The sequence below is a fragment of the Eschscholzia californica genome, unplaced genomic scaffold (genome assembly GCF_041429995.1).
Source record: "Eschscholzia californica isolate CP2 unplaced genomic scaffold, dmEscCali1.0.p SCAF_1, whole genome shotgun sequence".
In the NCBI taxonomy this organism is placed as follows: domain Eukaryota; kingdom Viridiplantae; phylum Streptophyta; class Magnoliopsida; order Ranunculales; family Papaveraceae; genus Eschscholzia; species Eschscholzia californica.
The window spans coordinates 43,920,661-43,934,726 of record NW_028238198.1 but is presented as its reverse complement, the minus strand read 5'-3'; the positions used below and the strand labels follow the sequence as shown (position 1 = coordinate 43,934,726).

General features: G+C 38.9%; 1 protein-coding gene across 2 annotated transcripts in view; it reads left to right on the top strand.

Annotated features, from left to right (window-relative positions):
- Window positions 1-13,838, top strand: part of LOC147567038 (uncharacterized) — a 28,729-nt gene extending 14,891 nt beyond the window's left edge. Inside the window, exons 2-3 of one of the 2 annotated variants that reach the window (XM_086653658.1) lie at window positions 10,018-10,361; window positions 11,014-13,838. In XM_086653658.1, coding sequence (XP_086509784.1) covers window positions 11,458-12,966 — 1,509 coding nt within the window. In that variant the 5' untranslated portion in view covers window positions 10,018-10,361; window positions 11,014-11,457 and the 3' untranslated portion in view covers window positions 12,967-13,838. Of the gene's footprint in view, window positions 1-10,017; window positions 10,362-10,661 lie in introns of both variants that reach the window. The other variant, XM_086653659.1, reaches the window with a different exon arrangement.
- Window positions 13,839-14,066: the final 228 nt, after the last annotated feature.

The following is a 14,066-nucleotide window of genomic DNA, read 5'->3' as shown; positions in this document are numbered from 1 at the left end:
ATGCGTCCAGGACGCATCCTAGGGTCTGTCTTAGGGCCAGATGCGTCTAGGACGCATCTGACCCGGGCAAGACGCGTCTAGCTAGGCTAAGGCGCGTCTGGCCAAGGGACAAAGCACGATATAACGTGCTGTCCCTTGGTCCGGCCTATGACTAGTCAGAGTCAAGGGTTGACCCGAGATTAGTCAAGGGACTTTCACCAGAAATTTGACCAGGGTTTGACCAGGGTCAACTTGGGTCTTTTTGAGTTTGACTCGAGGACTTTTGGGCCTTGACCCGAGTGGGAGATTTTCAGATCTTTTGCTCCGAGTTTCAAACTTATTTTTCCGAAATTGACCCGGGCCGTCAAAGAGCCCAAACGGAGTTTTTCCTTAAAGCGATTTTGGAAATTATTAAGGAAGAAACATGATGTGCTATTGGTCCGTATTTTGTGAAAATAGACTTAGAACTCACGTTAGACATAGGAATGTCACAATTTCCCACATTTAGCTATACGAGACATAGCGAACCTAGAAACATATCTAGGATACATACTATACTATGACTGTCATACTTTTGAATGTATGTATACTTTATGTGATTGCGTAGTTTAGTATACCTTTAGATAGGCTAACGTTTCTTGTTCCTAAACACAACTGATTGTGCCCGAAATAATACTTAGAGTATAGGGTCTAGGAATCCATTGATGACCCGAACGATGAGATCATGGTTCAAGTGGGAGTAATCAATGGAGGTTCAAGGATGAGAATCCATACGAACCATAGGCGAACAAGAAATTAACCTAAAAGATGAGATCTTTTAGGGATATACTAAAGATTTGAATAAATCATTACGCAAACCGACATAAACTTTTACGTAATAAATCATAACTGGTTATGCTAGAGTTCACAGTAACGCAACTAGATAAATTACGTAAAAAGTCCCGAAAAGAATTTTGAGTAAAGCCTACCCAGATTAAGATACCTGTTGCTCTCTTGTTCATCGATGGTGGGTCAGCCTTCGCAGAGTGCCATCTTTTACCTCGGGTCGATAAGGGTAGATCTATAGTAGAGGTCTACATGTCTAAATGGTTATACTCAATGAGTCAGCAAAAGGGTTTTTGATTTCGAGGCAAAAGGACAATTTGACACTAAAGTGTGAAATTTGTCAACCAAGAGTCGTAAGAGTATGATCAGTAAGATGTTACTCACCCAGTACGACGGATTAAGGGCAGTGCCCTAGTACGCTTAATTCCGTAGAAATGGAATCCTGGAATTATATTATTCTTAGGGGACGATAAATAAATAATAATATGGGCATACACGAATATTATGCCAGGATAACAAGTTTAAATCACTTTCGCGTTTCTTACATGTAGTTTCATTATGACGAACGAAGGAATCTTCGACCTTTGCAACATGATAGAGAAATTGAACGATACAAACTAAGTTCAATGGAACAGAAATCTGAGAAAAATTCTCTGGAAAACAGCAGTAGTATTGGACACGCCCATCTCGACACTTACAGAAACCTCTTCTAAAGGAGAACGTGAGCATACTGAAATTATCAAGAAAAGTCAGGACCGGTGACAGGTTTAATGCTGGTATCCATGGGAACAAAGTATCTAGATACTTTCATTGACATGGATGCATAAAACATCATTCAACAGCTAAGAAATGTGTTCAGAACACAATGTCAAATTGAAAGATTTAAGATCTTCTCAAGTTTGCTTGACAAACGCCAGCAAAAAGAGAACCGGTCCGACTTTATGTCTTAAGCATGATGGACCATCTTAGTGACTTGAAGTGGTTGGGGTCTCTTAGGGACGTTCATATGGCTATTGACACAATCTTGTTGTCCTTACATGATGGATTTGAGCAAGTAAGGAATAATTTCAAACTGAAATTTGGATTAGTATCACTGGAAAGATTGCTCGCTATTCTGGAAGTGGCCGAAAGCAGATTCGTTGTACCTGAAAATACAGAAGAAGTTTGATGAGACATGAAAATGTCCCATCTGAATCTCTTAAGTCGGGTTAGTTAGTCCAATTCGAGCGGTTACTCTGATGATTTGTTTGATTTTCTTTCTCAGGTCTCATTTACGGAGCTCGATGCGGAAACATCATGATGAAGACATACTTGAGGGACATTTTGGTCATTTTAATGACAAGGGTATTCTGGTCAATATTAGTGCTCATGTGAAAGTAGAGTCCAATACGAATCTATCGGCGAAAGCGGAACTAGAATCGGAGGCCGGATGAGGGAGATAGACTAAGTCAAAGTTTGGAATCTATGATTGTTGACTAAATCAGCTGGATGACACATGGCGCGCACGAGGGAAATACATCGGATGGTCCAGGTCAAACGCGGGATGCTTTAGGTCAGTCTTGGTGTGTTAAGGGACTCTCCAGGAGCGCGCGATCCGGTATAACATAACACAAGATATTATGATGCTCCTATCCACACGGTGTCAAATCCAACGGCTAGAACTCGTCTAATTCAATCTCACGATCCAGGAACCACCACTCCACCTGCTCCAGAAACGTGTGAAACACCGAATCACTCCCTTTATAACCCCAGCTCACCTTCACGTGAAATCCTTTATAAGGCTCTTTCCCTCTTTATCTCTTTTGAATCTTACGTTAATATTTGTAGTAAGAGAGAATAGAAATAAAAGAAAGAGACAGGTAGCTGGAGATGGAAACAAGGGAGGAGATTTGATCGTTTTTGGGGATTGGATTGAGAGAAATTTTTCTTTCTAAAGAGGGATTCGATTCGGATTGCTGGATGGTCTTCTACTATATAACAGGGGGCGGCTCGGCTTAGGAGGATGTCTCATATCGGGTTAGACAGAAACGAAGTAGAGAGAGAGAGAGAAGATAAAAACAGGAAAGGGAGAAGGATTAAGAGGAGACTCGGTTATAAGAAAAACAGAGAAGAACTATACCTCACCATTAAAGCTATAACCGAGGTAGAGAGAGAGAGAGAGAATTTGAGAGTTTCTGTTATTCTTCTGTTTCTTCTTCTTTATTCTTCTCTTTGTGAGAGAGAGAGGTTTAGATTACAAGAATTAGAGAGAGAGAGGAGCTCCTTTTCTGTAGAGAGAGAGATTGAATTTATTATCAAAACATCCATTAAAATTATCTTTTTCTTCTTCTTTCTTTTCTGTTACAATTATAGAGAGAAAGAGAGAGTTACTGTTGCTGTTTTAGAGAGAGAGAGAAAGAGAAAACAGCAAAGAGAGAGAAAAACCAGAGAAGGAAAATAATTTTCCCACAGAGAAGTATTTTCGGAGAAGACGAGAAAACAATTTTCCCTTAGGGTCTGTTTGGCTGCACAGAGTAAAATTTCGCGAAAAAGGTGTTTTCTTCTCCAATTCTTTTCCTTTCTTTAATGTTATTCTTTTCCTTCTTTTTAATCATTATTATGCTCTCATACATCATGAGTAACTAACTTTCCCGATCTAGGGTTAAGGTTAAGCTTTAGTTTTATGTGATTTTCTGACTTAATCTCTTATAAGTACTTAAATACTTTGATTTCTTCGCGTATCTTTTACGATAACCCCTTTCATTAGTTATACTTATGTTTGATGGTTCATATTTAGGCTTTAGGTCTTTAATGTATCATGCTTATGTTTGATATCTAATAGTTAGAGTACCCGTGATTTTACGTACCGAAATTGAAAGTGTTAAAGTAAGAGTTTTGAAAAGTAAAAATCATCCGAGGTTGGTTATTCTTCCTTGAGTTATATAAGAAGAAGATTTGAATTGCATAAGTTAGATGTCATATTTGCTAAAGTGGATCCTGAAACCCTAGATTCTCCCTTCTCATAGATTCCCTTTATCTGAATATCAACTTTAGTATTATTTAATTTTTAATTGCTATTTATCTTTTTATTATTTGAAAAAAAATATTACCAATCAAACCACTATTTTGAAGACATAATAGTTTTAAGATTAGAATTGAAATTTGACGTAGTCTCTGAGGAACGAACCGGTCTTACCAGAATTTTACAACTTGACACCCGTGCACTTGCGGGTGTAGACCTATTTAGGGTAACCCTTCTAGGCCCATCAAGTTTTTGGCGCCGCTGCCGGGGACTTAGTTTGAATTGAATCTAATTTTATTTCTATTTTTGGTAAGTTTTTATTTTTGGACACTTTGACTTGTTTTTCCATTTTTGGTGTGTAGAACGCTAAGGAGCGAAGGAAAAGGCGCAACAAGGAGAGGAGCTCAAGAAGGAAGATTTACATTTTATTTTTAGTAATTTTTTATTTTTGGTGAGAGAGAGACTTTTAGACTTTCTAGTTTTTATTTTTGGTATTAAAGTTTTGACCCTAAATTGGAGGGCTTTATAAATTGTAACCGAAAACCAAAACGAAGCCTCGGGTTGGAACACTCACGAGAGAGTGGCCCGGGTCGTCTGCAAGGGTCATCGCCTGTCTTGAACGGGAGGTAATTTCTTTAATCACCCACGAAGCCCCTGTCAGTGGGTAATTGCGTGTTTTGTGTGCCTAATTGCTTTGATCGAATTGTTTAGTATAAGCATTCTAGTAAGGGCAATAACCCAATTGAAAGATAGGAGACGGATTTCATCACCGTTCTCTTGCCCAAATAGGTAACAACATTCACGATCCTAAACCTCACCTAAAAACTAAAATTTGATTTAGACATTAGCCCCTAAGGTGACGAGCTCATAGGATCTTTTGAACAATTCAGGGACTTGATTTTTATTTGGGCATTCCTAAAGGGAAAGTTCACTCAACTCTTTGTAAGGTCGCCTCGAGAAGAGGAAACGTTACCAGGTTGGACGGCTATCACAACGTTTATCGTTGGTCGTCTCCAAGAGTTGTTTGATCGTAGTACTTGAACGGAGTAACCCTCATAAACATTATAGTTCAAGCTTTGTAACGAAGTAGGAGCTGTCTAGATTTTTAAGGGAAATCTGACCAACTTGTCTTTCGTCTAGATTCTGTTTAGGTTGCTTGGTGGAGTCAGATTGATTGTGTTTGCTTTCCTTTAGGGTCTTCGTAGTGATTCCTCGGTTTTCGAATTAAAAAAAAAAAAAAAAAAAAAAAAAAAAGTTTTGTTGAGAATATCCTTGGTCATTGGGCTCTAGTTTATGCCCGATAGATATCGTGATAAGAGAGGTCGTTTCATCAGTAGAGAAACACATTTAAGTAATCTTTTAGCGAATCTCTCTTTGAGTGACACTATGGGTGAAAATCCAGACCAAGCCAGGGGCGGAAACCCACCTATGACACTCAGGGATTACATGAATCCTATTAGAAAAAGTCAACCATCAAGCATAAGGTTACCCCACTCCACGACTCACTTCGAGTTGAAGCCGAGCATTATTCAAATGCTCCCTACCTTCCGTGGGGTTGAGAACGAGAACCCCTACCACCATGTTAGGGATTTTGAAGAAATCTGTGGGACTATGAATCTCCCCAATATGCCTGATGAAATTTTGAGACTTAGGTTGTTCCCTTTCTCTTTAAAAGAGAAAGCAAAATCTTGGTTGTATGCCTTACAACCTCATTCCATTACTAAATGGGAAGAATTAAGCAATTTGTTCCTTCTGAAATTCTTCCCTAAACACAAAACTATCACTTTAAGGCAAAGTCTTAACAGTTTTGTGCAACAAGAAGGAGAGTCTCTCTATAACTATCTTGAGAGGTTCAAAGAACTTGAACTGCAGTGTCCACATCATGGTTTTGAAAAAATGAGATTAGTCCAGATTCTTTATGATGGACTAAATTATTCAACTACATCCATGGTAGAGTCATTCTGTAATGGCGGGTTTATCGATAAGAGTGCTGATGATTGCATGGCCTTTTTAGAAGAATTAGCTGAGAAATCCCACCAATGGGAAACTTCTAGAGGACCTCCCACTAGGACAAATATTACTCCAAATAAAGGTGGCATCTATAGAGTTGATGAGTCAGAACTTAAACTCGCTGCCATGGCTAGAAGAATAGAAGCCCTAGAGCTTGGTCAACCTAAAGCATTCAGGGAGGATCCCACTCAGGTCATGAGTGTTGGAAATGAATCCATCTCTTATCCGTGCTCCGTCTGTGGAGACCCTTCTCATACAGGGAACAAGTGTACCCTGTTATTTGGTTATGATGAAAAAGAACATGCCAATTTTCTTTATCAAACCTCTAGGCCAGACAATCGTCAAAAGTATGATCCTTATTCCAACACGTACAATCCAGCTTGGAGAAATCATCCCAACTTCTCCTGGTCCAAGAGTCAAAATCAGGGTCAGCCTAGTAGTTCAATGAACCCTCCTGGGTTTAATGCTCCATGGAATCCTTATGCTCAGTCTAGTGCACAATATCCTCCGGAGAACAAGAACTCTCTAGAGGAGGCCTTCATAAAACTAGCTAATAGCCAAGTAGAGACCAACCAATCCTTGAATAGTCTGAAAATCCAGGTAGGTCAACTTTCAGAAGCCCTTAGCCAGAGGGAAAAGGGTATGTTTCCTAGTCAAACTGAGCAAAACCCAAAAGGTAGACTAGGTAAACAACCAATGGATCAGGCCAATGCAGTAACCACCCTTAGAAGTGGTAGGGTAATTAACAATAAGGTAGGAGTTCCCGAAGATAGTGAACCAAACTCTGAGCAACCCACCTTACCAACTAGTGTCTCTAGTGAAGAGCCCGAGAAGGCTCCTGAGTCTGAGGAACCACTTGTAGTGCCTGAGCCTTACATTCCTAAGGCCCCGTATCCTCAGCGTCTCGTAGTGCCAAAGAAGAAGTCTCAGTTCGAGGAAATAATGGAAATATTTAAACAAGTCAACATTAATATTCCATTACTAGATGCAATTAAACAGATCCCAGCTTACGCTAAGTTCCTTAAGGACCTATGTACTAGAAAGCGTAAGATGAATGTGCATAAGAAGGTCTTCTTGACTCAACAAGTGAGTTCTATCATCCAGCAAAACCTCCCACCTAAGTACAAAGATCCAGGAAGCCCTACATTACCTTGCACTATAGGGGACCATAAGATTGAACGAGCTTTGTTAGATCTAGGTGCCAGTGTCAACCTTCTTCCTTATTCTGTGTACTTACAATTAGGTTTGGGAGAAATAAAACCCACTTCTGTAGTTCTTCAGTTGGCAGATCGGTCTGTCAGACGACCACGTGGCATAGTAGAGGATGTTTTGATAAAAGTCGGTGAGTTTATCTTTCCTATAGATTTCATCATCCTAGATACTGAACCAGTTCATGATACCCAAAGTCAAATCCCTGTCATTTTGGGTCGACCATTTTTAGCTACATCAAATGCTGTCATATACTGTAGAAGTGGTCTTTTAAGATTATCATTTGGAAATATGACGGTGGAGATGAATATTTTTAATGCGGGACTTCACCCTGATGACATAGATGAGTTTAGTGGGTTGAACTTGGTAGAATTATTAGTTCAAGATGCATTACCAACAAAGCAGTCGAGAGATCCTTTAGAAACTCTATTGGCACTTTTATGCTTAGATGAGGAGGGTAGTATTAATGAGATAGATAACATGTCAGAGTCTACCTCCTTGTTAGTGTCTGAGCCGATTACTTTGCCAACCTTGGAGTCACCACTTCCATCGTATGAGTCAAATGCTCTACCACTGAGCTATGGACCCACCATAAAAGATGATGATGAATCTTGGCTGCTCAATCTAGTAAATGAGAATGATGACTCGCTTGACTTAGTCAAAGACCTGGAGTTCTTTAAGGACACTAATGACATCATAATCAAACAAATTATAGAGGGTTTATCTGAACCAACTTTGGTAGAGCTTGAGTCTTGTAACCGAGTGATTCCTTTGGAAGAACTTCGTGTACCTGCTTTAGAAACCTCTTGTTTAACTCTGGGTGTATTTGATAGTTCTCTAGATCCTCTTGTATCGTATCCCTCAGGAGCATGTTTAAAAGTTTGTGCAATACCTCACTTGGTTTCTCCTCCATACCTAGATCCTTTCTACGAGGACTATACTCTTTTTAGTCCATGGCCAAACTTAACGACTTTATTGTCGTCTAAGTTTGGGGATTCTTACCTGATCACGATAGTCTCACGGGTACTGCAACATATTTGCACAAGTGTGGGACTATCATTCACTAATCACTTCGTGTCTTGGGTAGATCCTCAGATGTTTCGCCTATTGGTTTATGGAGATGCTACTTGAGGATTGTTGAATAATTTGTATCGTCTGGCTGAAGACGTTAAACTTAGCGCTTTCTGGGAGGCAACCCATGCAGAGGACGCTAAATCGGGTAATATCTCTCCCTTCACCCTGTTATTTTTTGCATAGTCTTCAGAACATTGAGGACAATGTTCGGTTTAAGTTTGGGGATAGGGGAATGAATTTTTGCTAAGTCCTTATTTCAAAAATTCAAAAGGGTTTAAAAATTTTCAAAATTTTTAATTTTTGGATTGAAAATGCGAGTCTAGTTGTTTTTGCTTGTTAATGGTCATAGAGTCTAGTTGGTTGTACTACATTTTTGCTAAAGGTTTTTCCACGAATTTCGAGTCTTGAGGTTGTCTGTGCACTAGCCATGTGAGTGTTAGATAGGTGAAGAGTGGACATTTCTGAGAGAACTTAATCGATCATTAGTGGAGACTTAACCCATGTGAGATTCTGAACCTTTCTTTTTGCTTTGAGTGATCTCTTCTGCGCTAATTCCGAGTAGAGTGAAGAGCTACTCAACCTCGCAATATTGAAAGAAGAACTCATTTGATCTCTTGAGTTCAAATTTTACAACCACTAGGGATGTCATCAGGAAGTAAACCTTTCTCTTGTAGTCTGAGAAACTTGAAAACAATGTCAACTAGAGGAAGATAGAAATCCATTTGTTAGAACCCTGAGAATAAGGCATGAAGCAAAATGAAGAGAATATTACCAAGGAAAGAATAATGTGAAGAAAGTAGTATTTGTATTATGAGTCGTATGAAAAAAAAAAAAAAAAAAAAAAAAAAAAAAAAAAATTAGAAAAGAAAAAAAAAAAAAATAGAAATAGAAAAAGAAAGAAGAGAAAAAAAAAGTGTTTAGTTGTGTTTAAGTGTTTATTCCCTGAAGTAGTTCTTGAAGATTTGAAGACGACGAGTTCTCAGGAGTTCTAGTCACATCCTTAATATCTATTGACCTCTAGGAAGCATTGTTAGAAAGTAGATCAGGTGAGAAGAGTTGGTAAGCTTCCCCATTCCGTATTAGTGGTTGTTTCCTTCTTTGAGATCAGTCGTTTACCAAAAATTTAGTCCGTCTTTTGTAATGTTGATGAGCCATGAAAATGTCTCATCTGAATCTCTTAACTCGGGTTAGTTAGTTACTTTCGAGCGGTTACTCTGATGATTTGCTTGTTTCTCTTACTCAGGTGGTTTTTATGCAATTGAGCACGGAAAATGGTTAAAAACGAGATAACGACGCACAAAAGGGCATTTTGGTCATTTCAAGGTTAGGGTATTCTGGAAATTTTAGTACTCGATTGAAAAGAAGAGTTCATGACAAACTCAGAGGCGAAAACGGAAGTCAAATCGGAGTCCGGATGAATAAATTAGAGCAAGTCAAAGTTCGGGTCAAATTTGGTATACTAAAAGTCAAGAGGGACACGTGGCATGCATCCGGCAAGAAATCGAATGGACCAGGGAATGCGCGGGCTACTTTCTGTCACGTCCAGAGGTACACCAAGCTATACGCGTGACCCGGATACCCCAACCCGACTCGATGACGTCAGCTGACGTCATCTTCTTCTTCCTTTTATTAGAACCGAAGCTGTTATAATTTTCTTCAAACCAAGATTTTTCAAACAGAGAAAGTTTCTCTATAGAAACCGAGAGAGAAAAGGAAAGAAAAGAGAAGAAAGGAAAGAAGAGAAGAGATAACCGAGAGGATATACTCGGTTATAAGAAGAGAGAGGGGGAAGTGAAAAAGACAGCTCGGTTTTGGGGAGCTCACGGCTGAACAATTAATCATCTTCTCTCGGCTGGGATATCTCTCCAGAACTCAAGTAAAGATAAAAACAGAGTACAAAGAGAGATAGAACAGTAGAGATTACAGAGAAAGAAGAGAGAGATTGTAGAGAGAGAAACTCGGTTTCTAAGAATCTATTATCATTTCGATTTTATTTTTCTTCTTTTCTTTCTTTGTGGTTCCTGTTTCCAGTGAGAGAGAAAGAGAGAACATAGAGAGAGAGATTAGAGTAAGAAAGAAAGAAGAAACAGAAACAGTAGAGGGAGAAATTAATTGGAGAAGACGAGAAAATAGGTGAGAAAATTATTTTCTCTCAAGGAAAATATTTCCGGGAAGACGAGAAAATCGTTTTCCTGGAGGGTGCGTTTGGCAGAACAGTGGAAAATCAGCAGGAAATCCTTTCCCTAAGGTTCTGTTTGGTTGCGCAGAAGGAAAAAAAAAAGCGAAAAAAAGGTGTTTTCTCTCCGACTCTTTACTTTATTTTCCAATTCTTTTTACATAATGGCTATGAGTAACTAATTTTTCTATCTAGGGTTTTAGATGAAGTTTCAATAATTATTCTGATGATTAATTTATTACAGTTTTTATTATTTTAACGATAATATCTTCCGGGTTTTTAGACCATCCATGGACTGAAAACCTGAGTTATATAAAGAACTATCTAATCAGACCAAAATTAATTTGTCGTTAGAATTGTTAGGAAGACGGATTCAGAAAACCCTAGGCTCTCCCCCATTTGAGTTCCTTGTATCATTTGTAATTATTTTCTTTCCGTAATTTTATTTATTTTATTTTATTACCAAAACCTCATCAAAACCAAAAACCAAGTTACTTCCAAGTCTTAGAATAGGTTTCGCCTAGTCTCTGAGGAACGAACCGGTCTTACCGGAATTATCACTTGACGCCCGTATACTTGCGGGTGGTGACCTATTTAGGAAACTTTCTAGGCCCATCAAGTTTTTGGCGCCGCTGCCGGGGACTAAGTTCAAAATTTTTTCTAAACTTGGAAAGTTTTTATTTTTGGTAAGTTTTTATTTTTGGCCACTTTGACTTGCTTCTCTATTTTTGGTGTGCAGGACATTAAGGAGCGAAAGAGAAGGCGCAAACAAGGAGGAGGAGTCGAAAAGAAGAAATTTACAGTTTTATTTTATTTTATTTTTGGTGAGAGAGAGACTTTAGACTTTCTAGACTTTATTTTTGGATTTAAGTTTTGACCCTAGTTTAAAGGGCATAAATTGTAACCGAAAAACCAAAACGAAGCCTCGGGTTCGAACACTCGCGGGGAGAGTGGCCCGGGTCGTCTGCAAAGGTCGTCGCCCGTCTCGAACGGGAGGTAACTTTCTCTAATCACCCACAAATCCCCTGTTAGTGGGTACTTTTCATAAGATCTTCGTAGTGCTTCCTCGGTTTTTCGTGTTTAAAAAAAAAAAAAAAAAAAAAAAAAAAATGGACCAAAGAAAAGGAATCGAGTGTAGTTTTTGCAAGTGTCAATTCCCATCTTGTGATCGTGCCTGATCATCATGGCGCATTTTTCTAATGGTTGGACGTACCCTGTTGATGATGATGACCTTGATCTAAAGGGACCCGTCATCAACCGAACTGATATAACCTTAAGAGAATACCAACAGTTGCGTAAAGACTGGCTTAACCAACGTGGTACGACTCTAAGAGATTGTCAACGACTTAACGAGGGGAATAGGCTAGTTGAGCCTAACCGAACTGGTATGACCCTAGGAGAGTACCAACAGATGTGTAGGGACGAGCCTAACCGACCGGGTATGACATTTCAGGATTATAAACGAATGTCTAGAAACAGTCCGATTAGTGAATGGAGTAGACCATATGAGCCTGATCGACCTCATATGACATTAGGAGATTATCAGCAAATGTGTAGAGATGGTCCGATTAGCGATGGATATGGTCCGACGCCAAATATATATGAGAGACCTTATTGTCCACACTATTCTGAGACCAATGACTTTAGAGACAGGTATGATCCTAATATGTACGGAGGAAGTTATTATCAAGAGTCTACGTTTAATTACACTAGCGAACCTTATTATGAGGAGACTCTTGAAGATAGATCTCGATCAGAGTCCGAGAGTCGTCTTATTGAGATTATGTCACAATTTACGACTCAAATGCAGCAGGATACTGAGTCCTTGGCTCAACAGATGAAAATATTTAAGTCACAGTTATTCACCGACGAGGAAGGGGGTTCACCACCCCAAACTCAGGAAGGTACTAGGTACGATGACGAGGTTAATACGTCTAACCCTAGTACTAAGTTAAATGTCGATGAATTTACTGATAATACCCTAGAGCCTGAAAGGTCTGATGACCTTGTTGTCTTGCTTCCTCCACCTATGTCATCTCACCATGATAGGACTACACTAGACATTGATATTCAAGATGATGGCTCTATGAGCAAGTTTGGGAATGACACTATTCTAAACTTTCCGACATTTGAGATTTGTAAGGAGTCAGCCTTAGATGAAATTCTAGGAAGGCATGATATTATACCTGACTGCGAGGCTTCAGATGTCTTTGAGGACATTGATAACGTTAGAGACACGTTAGATAGTTTGTCAGACTGTTTACCTAAGGAAACCATGGACCTTGACGTGGTCCCCGAGCATATTGCCTTACCCTTAGAGTCTAGTTTGACCTTTCACATGGTCTCAGACTCGGTTGTTGATCCCTTTTGGGACACTTCAGATGTCTCCTCGGGAACGTCTATGGAAGTAGTGGATATTCTATCCACTAAGCTTGCAGATGACTTTCTGCCTTCGACGGATATATTGACCCTTCATTGTTATGTCGATCCTTTTGATGACTTTCTAGTCATTGGTCCGAGTATTTATAGTTACTTAGTGGACTGTGCATCCACTAAGTTTGGGGATTGCCCCTCTTCTTTGATAGTCTCACATGCACTCTCTGCAATTCACAAAAATGTGAGACTATCGTTCACTGAAAACTTTGTGTTTTGGGTGGACCCACAGATGTATCGAATATTGGTTTACAGTTAATCACATATCTGTAATCCAGTAGGTTAATTCTTTTTATTTTTTTTTTTTCGAATCATCTGTTTCGTCTGGCTGAAGACGTTAAACTTAGCGCTTTCTGGGAGGCAACCCACGGTTAGGACGTTGGAATCAGGTAATATCTTTCCCTTCACCCTGTTATTTTTTGCATAGTCTTCAGAACATTGAGGACAATGTTTGGTTTAAGTTTGGGGATAGGGGAATGAATTTTTGCTAAGTCCTTATTTCAAAAATTCAAAAGGGTTCAAAATTTTTCAAAATTTTAAATTTTTGGATTGAAATGTGAGTCTAGTTATTTTTGCTTGTTAATAGTTATAGAGTCTAGTTCGTCAGACTATCCGTTTGCTAAAGGTTTTTCCATGAATTTCGAGTCTTGAAGTTGTCTGTGCACTAGCCATGTGAGTGTTAGATAGGTGAAGAGTGGATTTTTCTGAGAGAACCTGATTAATCATTAGTGGAGACTTAACCTATGTGAGATTCTGAGCCTTTCTTGTTGTTTTGAGTGATCTCTTCTGAGCTAATTCCGAGTAGAATGAAGAGCTACTCAACCTCGCAATATTCATTAGAGCTCAGTTGATCTCTTGAGTTCAAATTTTACAACCACTAGGGATGTCATCAGGAAGTAAACCCTTCTCTTGTAGTCTGAGAAACTTGAAAGCAATGTCAACTAGAGGAAAATAGATATCGTCCATCATTTAGAACCCTAAGAATAAGACATGAAGCAAAGAGGAGAAAATTATGCCCAAGGAAATTGTTGAGAAAGTAAGATGTGTATTTTGAGTTGTATTACCAGAGGTAAAAAAAAAAAAAAAAAAAAAAAAAAAAAAAAAAAAAAAAAAAAAGAAAAAAGAAAAAAATGTGTTTATGTGGTTTTGTTTAAATGTTTATCCCTTAAAGTGATTCTTGAAAATTTGAAGACGTCGAGTTCTCAGGAGTTTCTAGTTCATCCTTAGTCTATCGACCTCTAGGAAGCATTGTTAGAAAGTAGATCAGGTGAGAAGAGTTGGTTAGCTTTCCCATTCCGAATTAGTGGTTGTTTCCTTCTTTGAGATCAGTCGTCCACAGAATTTTAGTCCGTCTTTTTC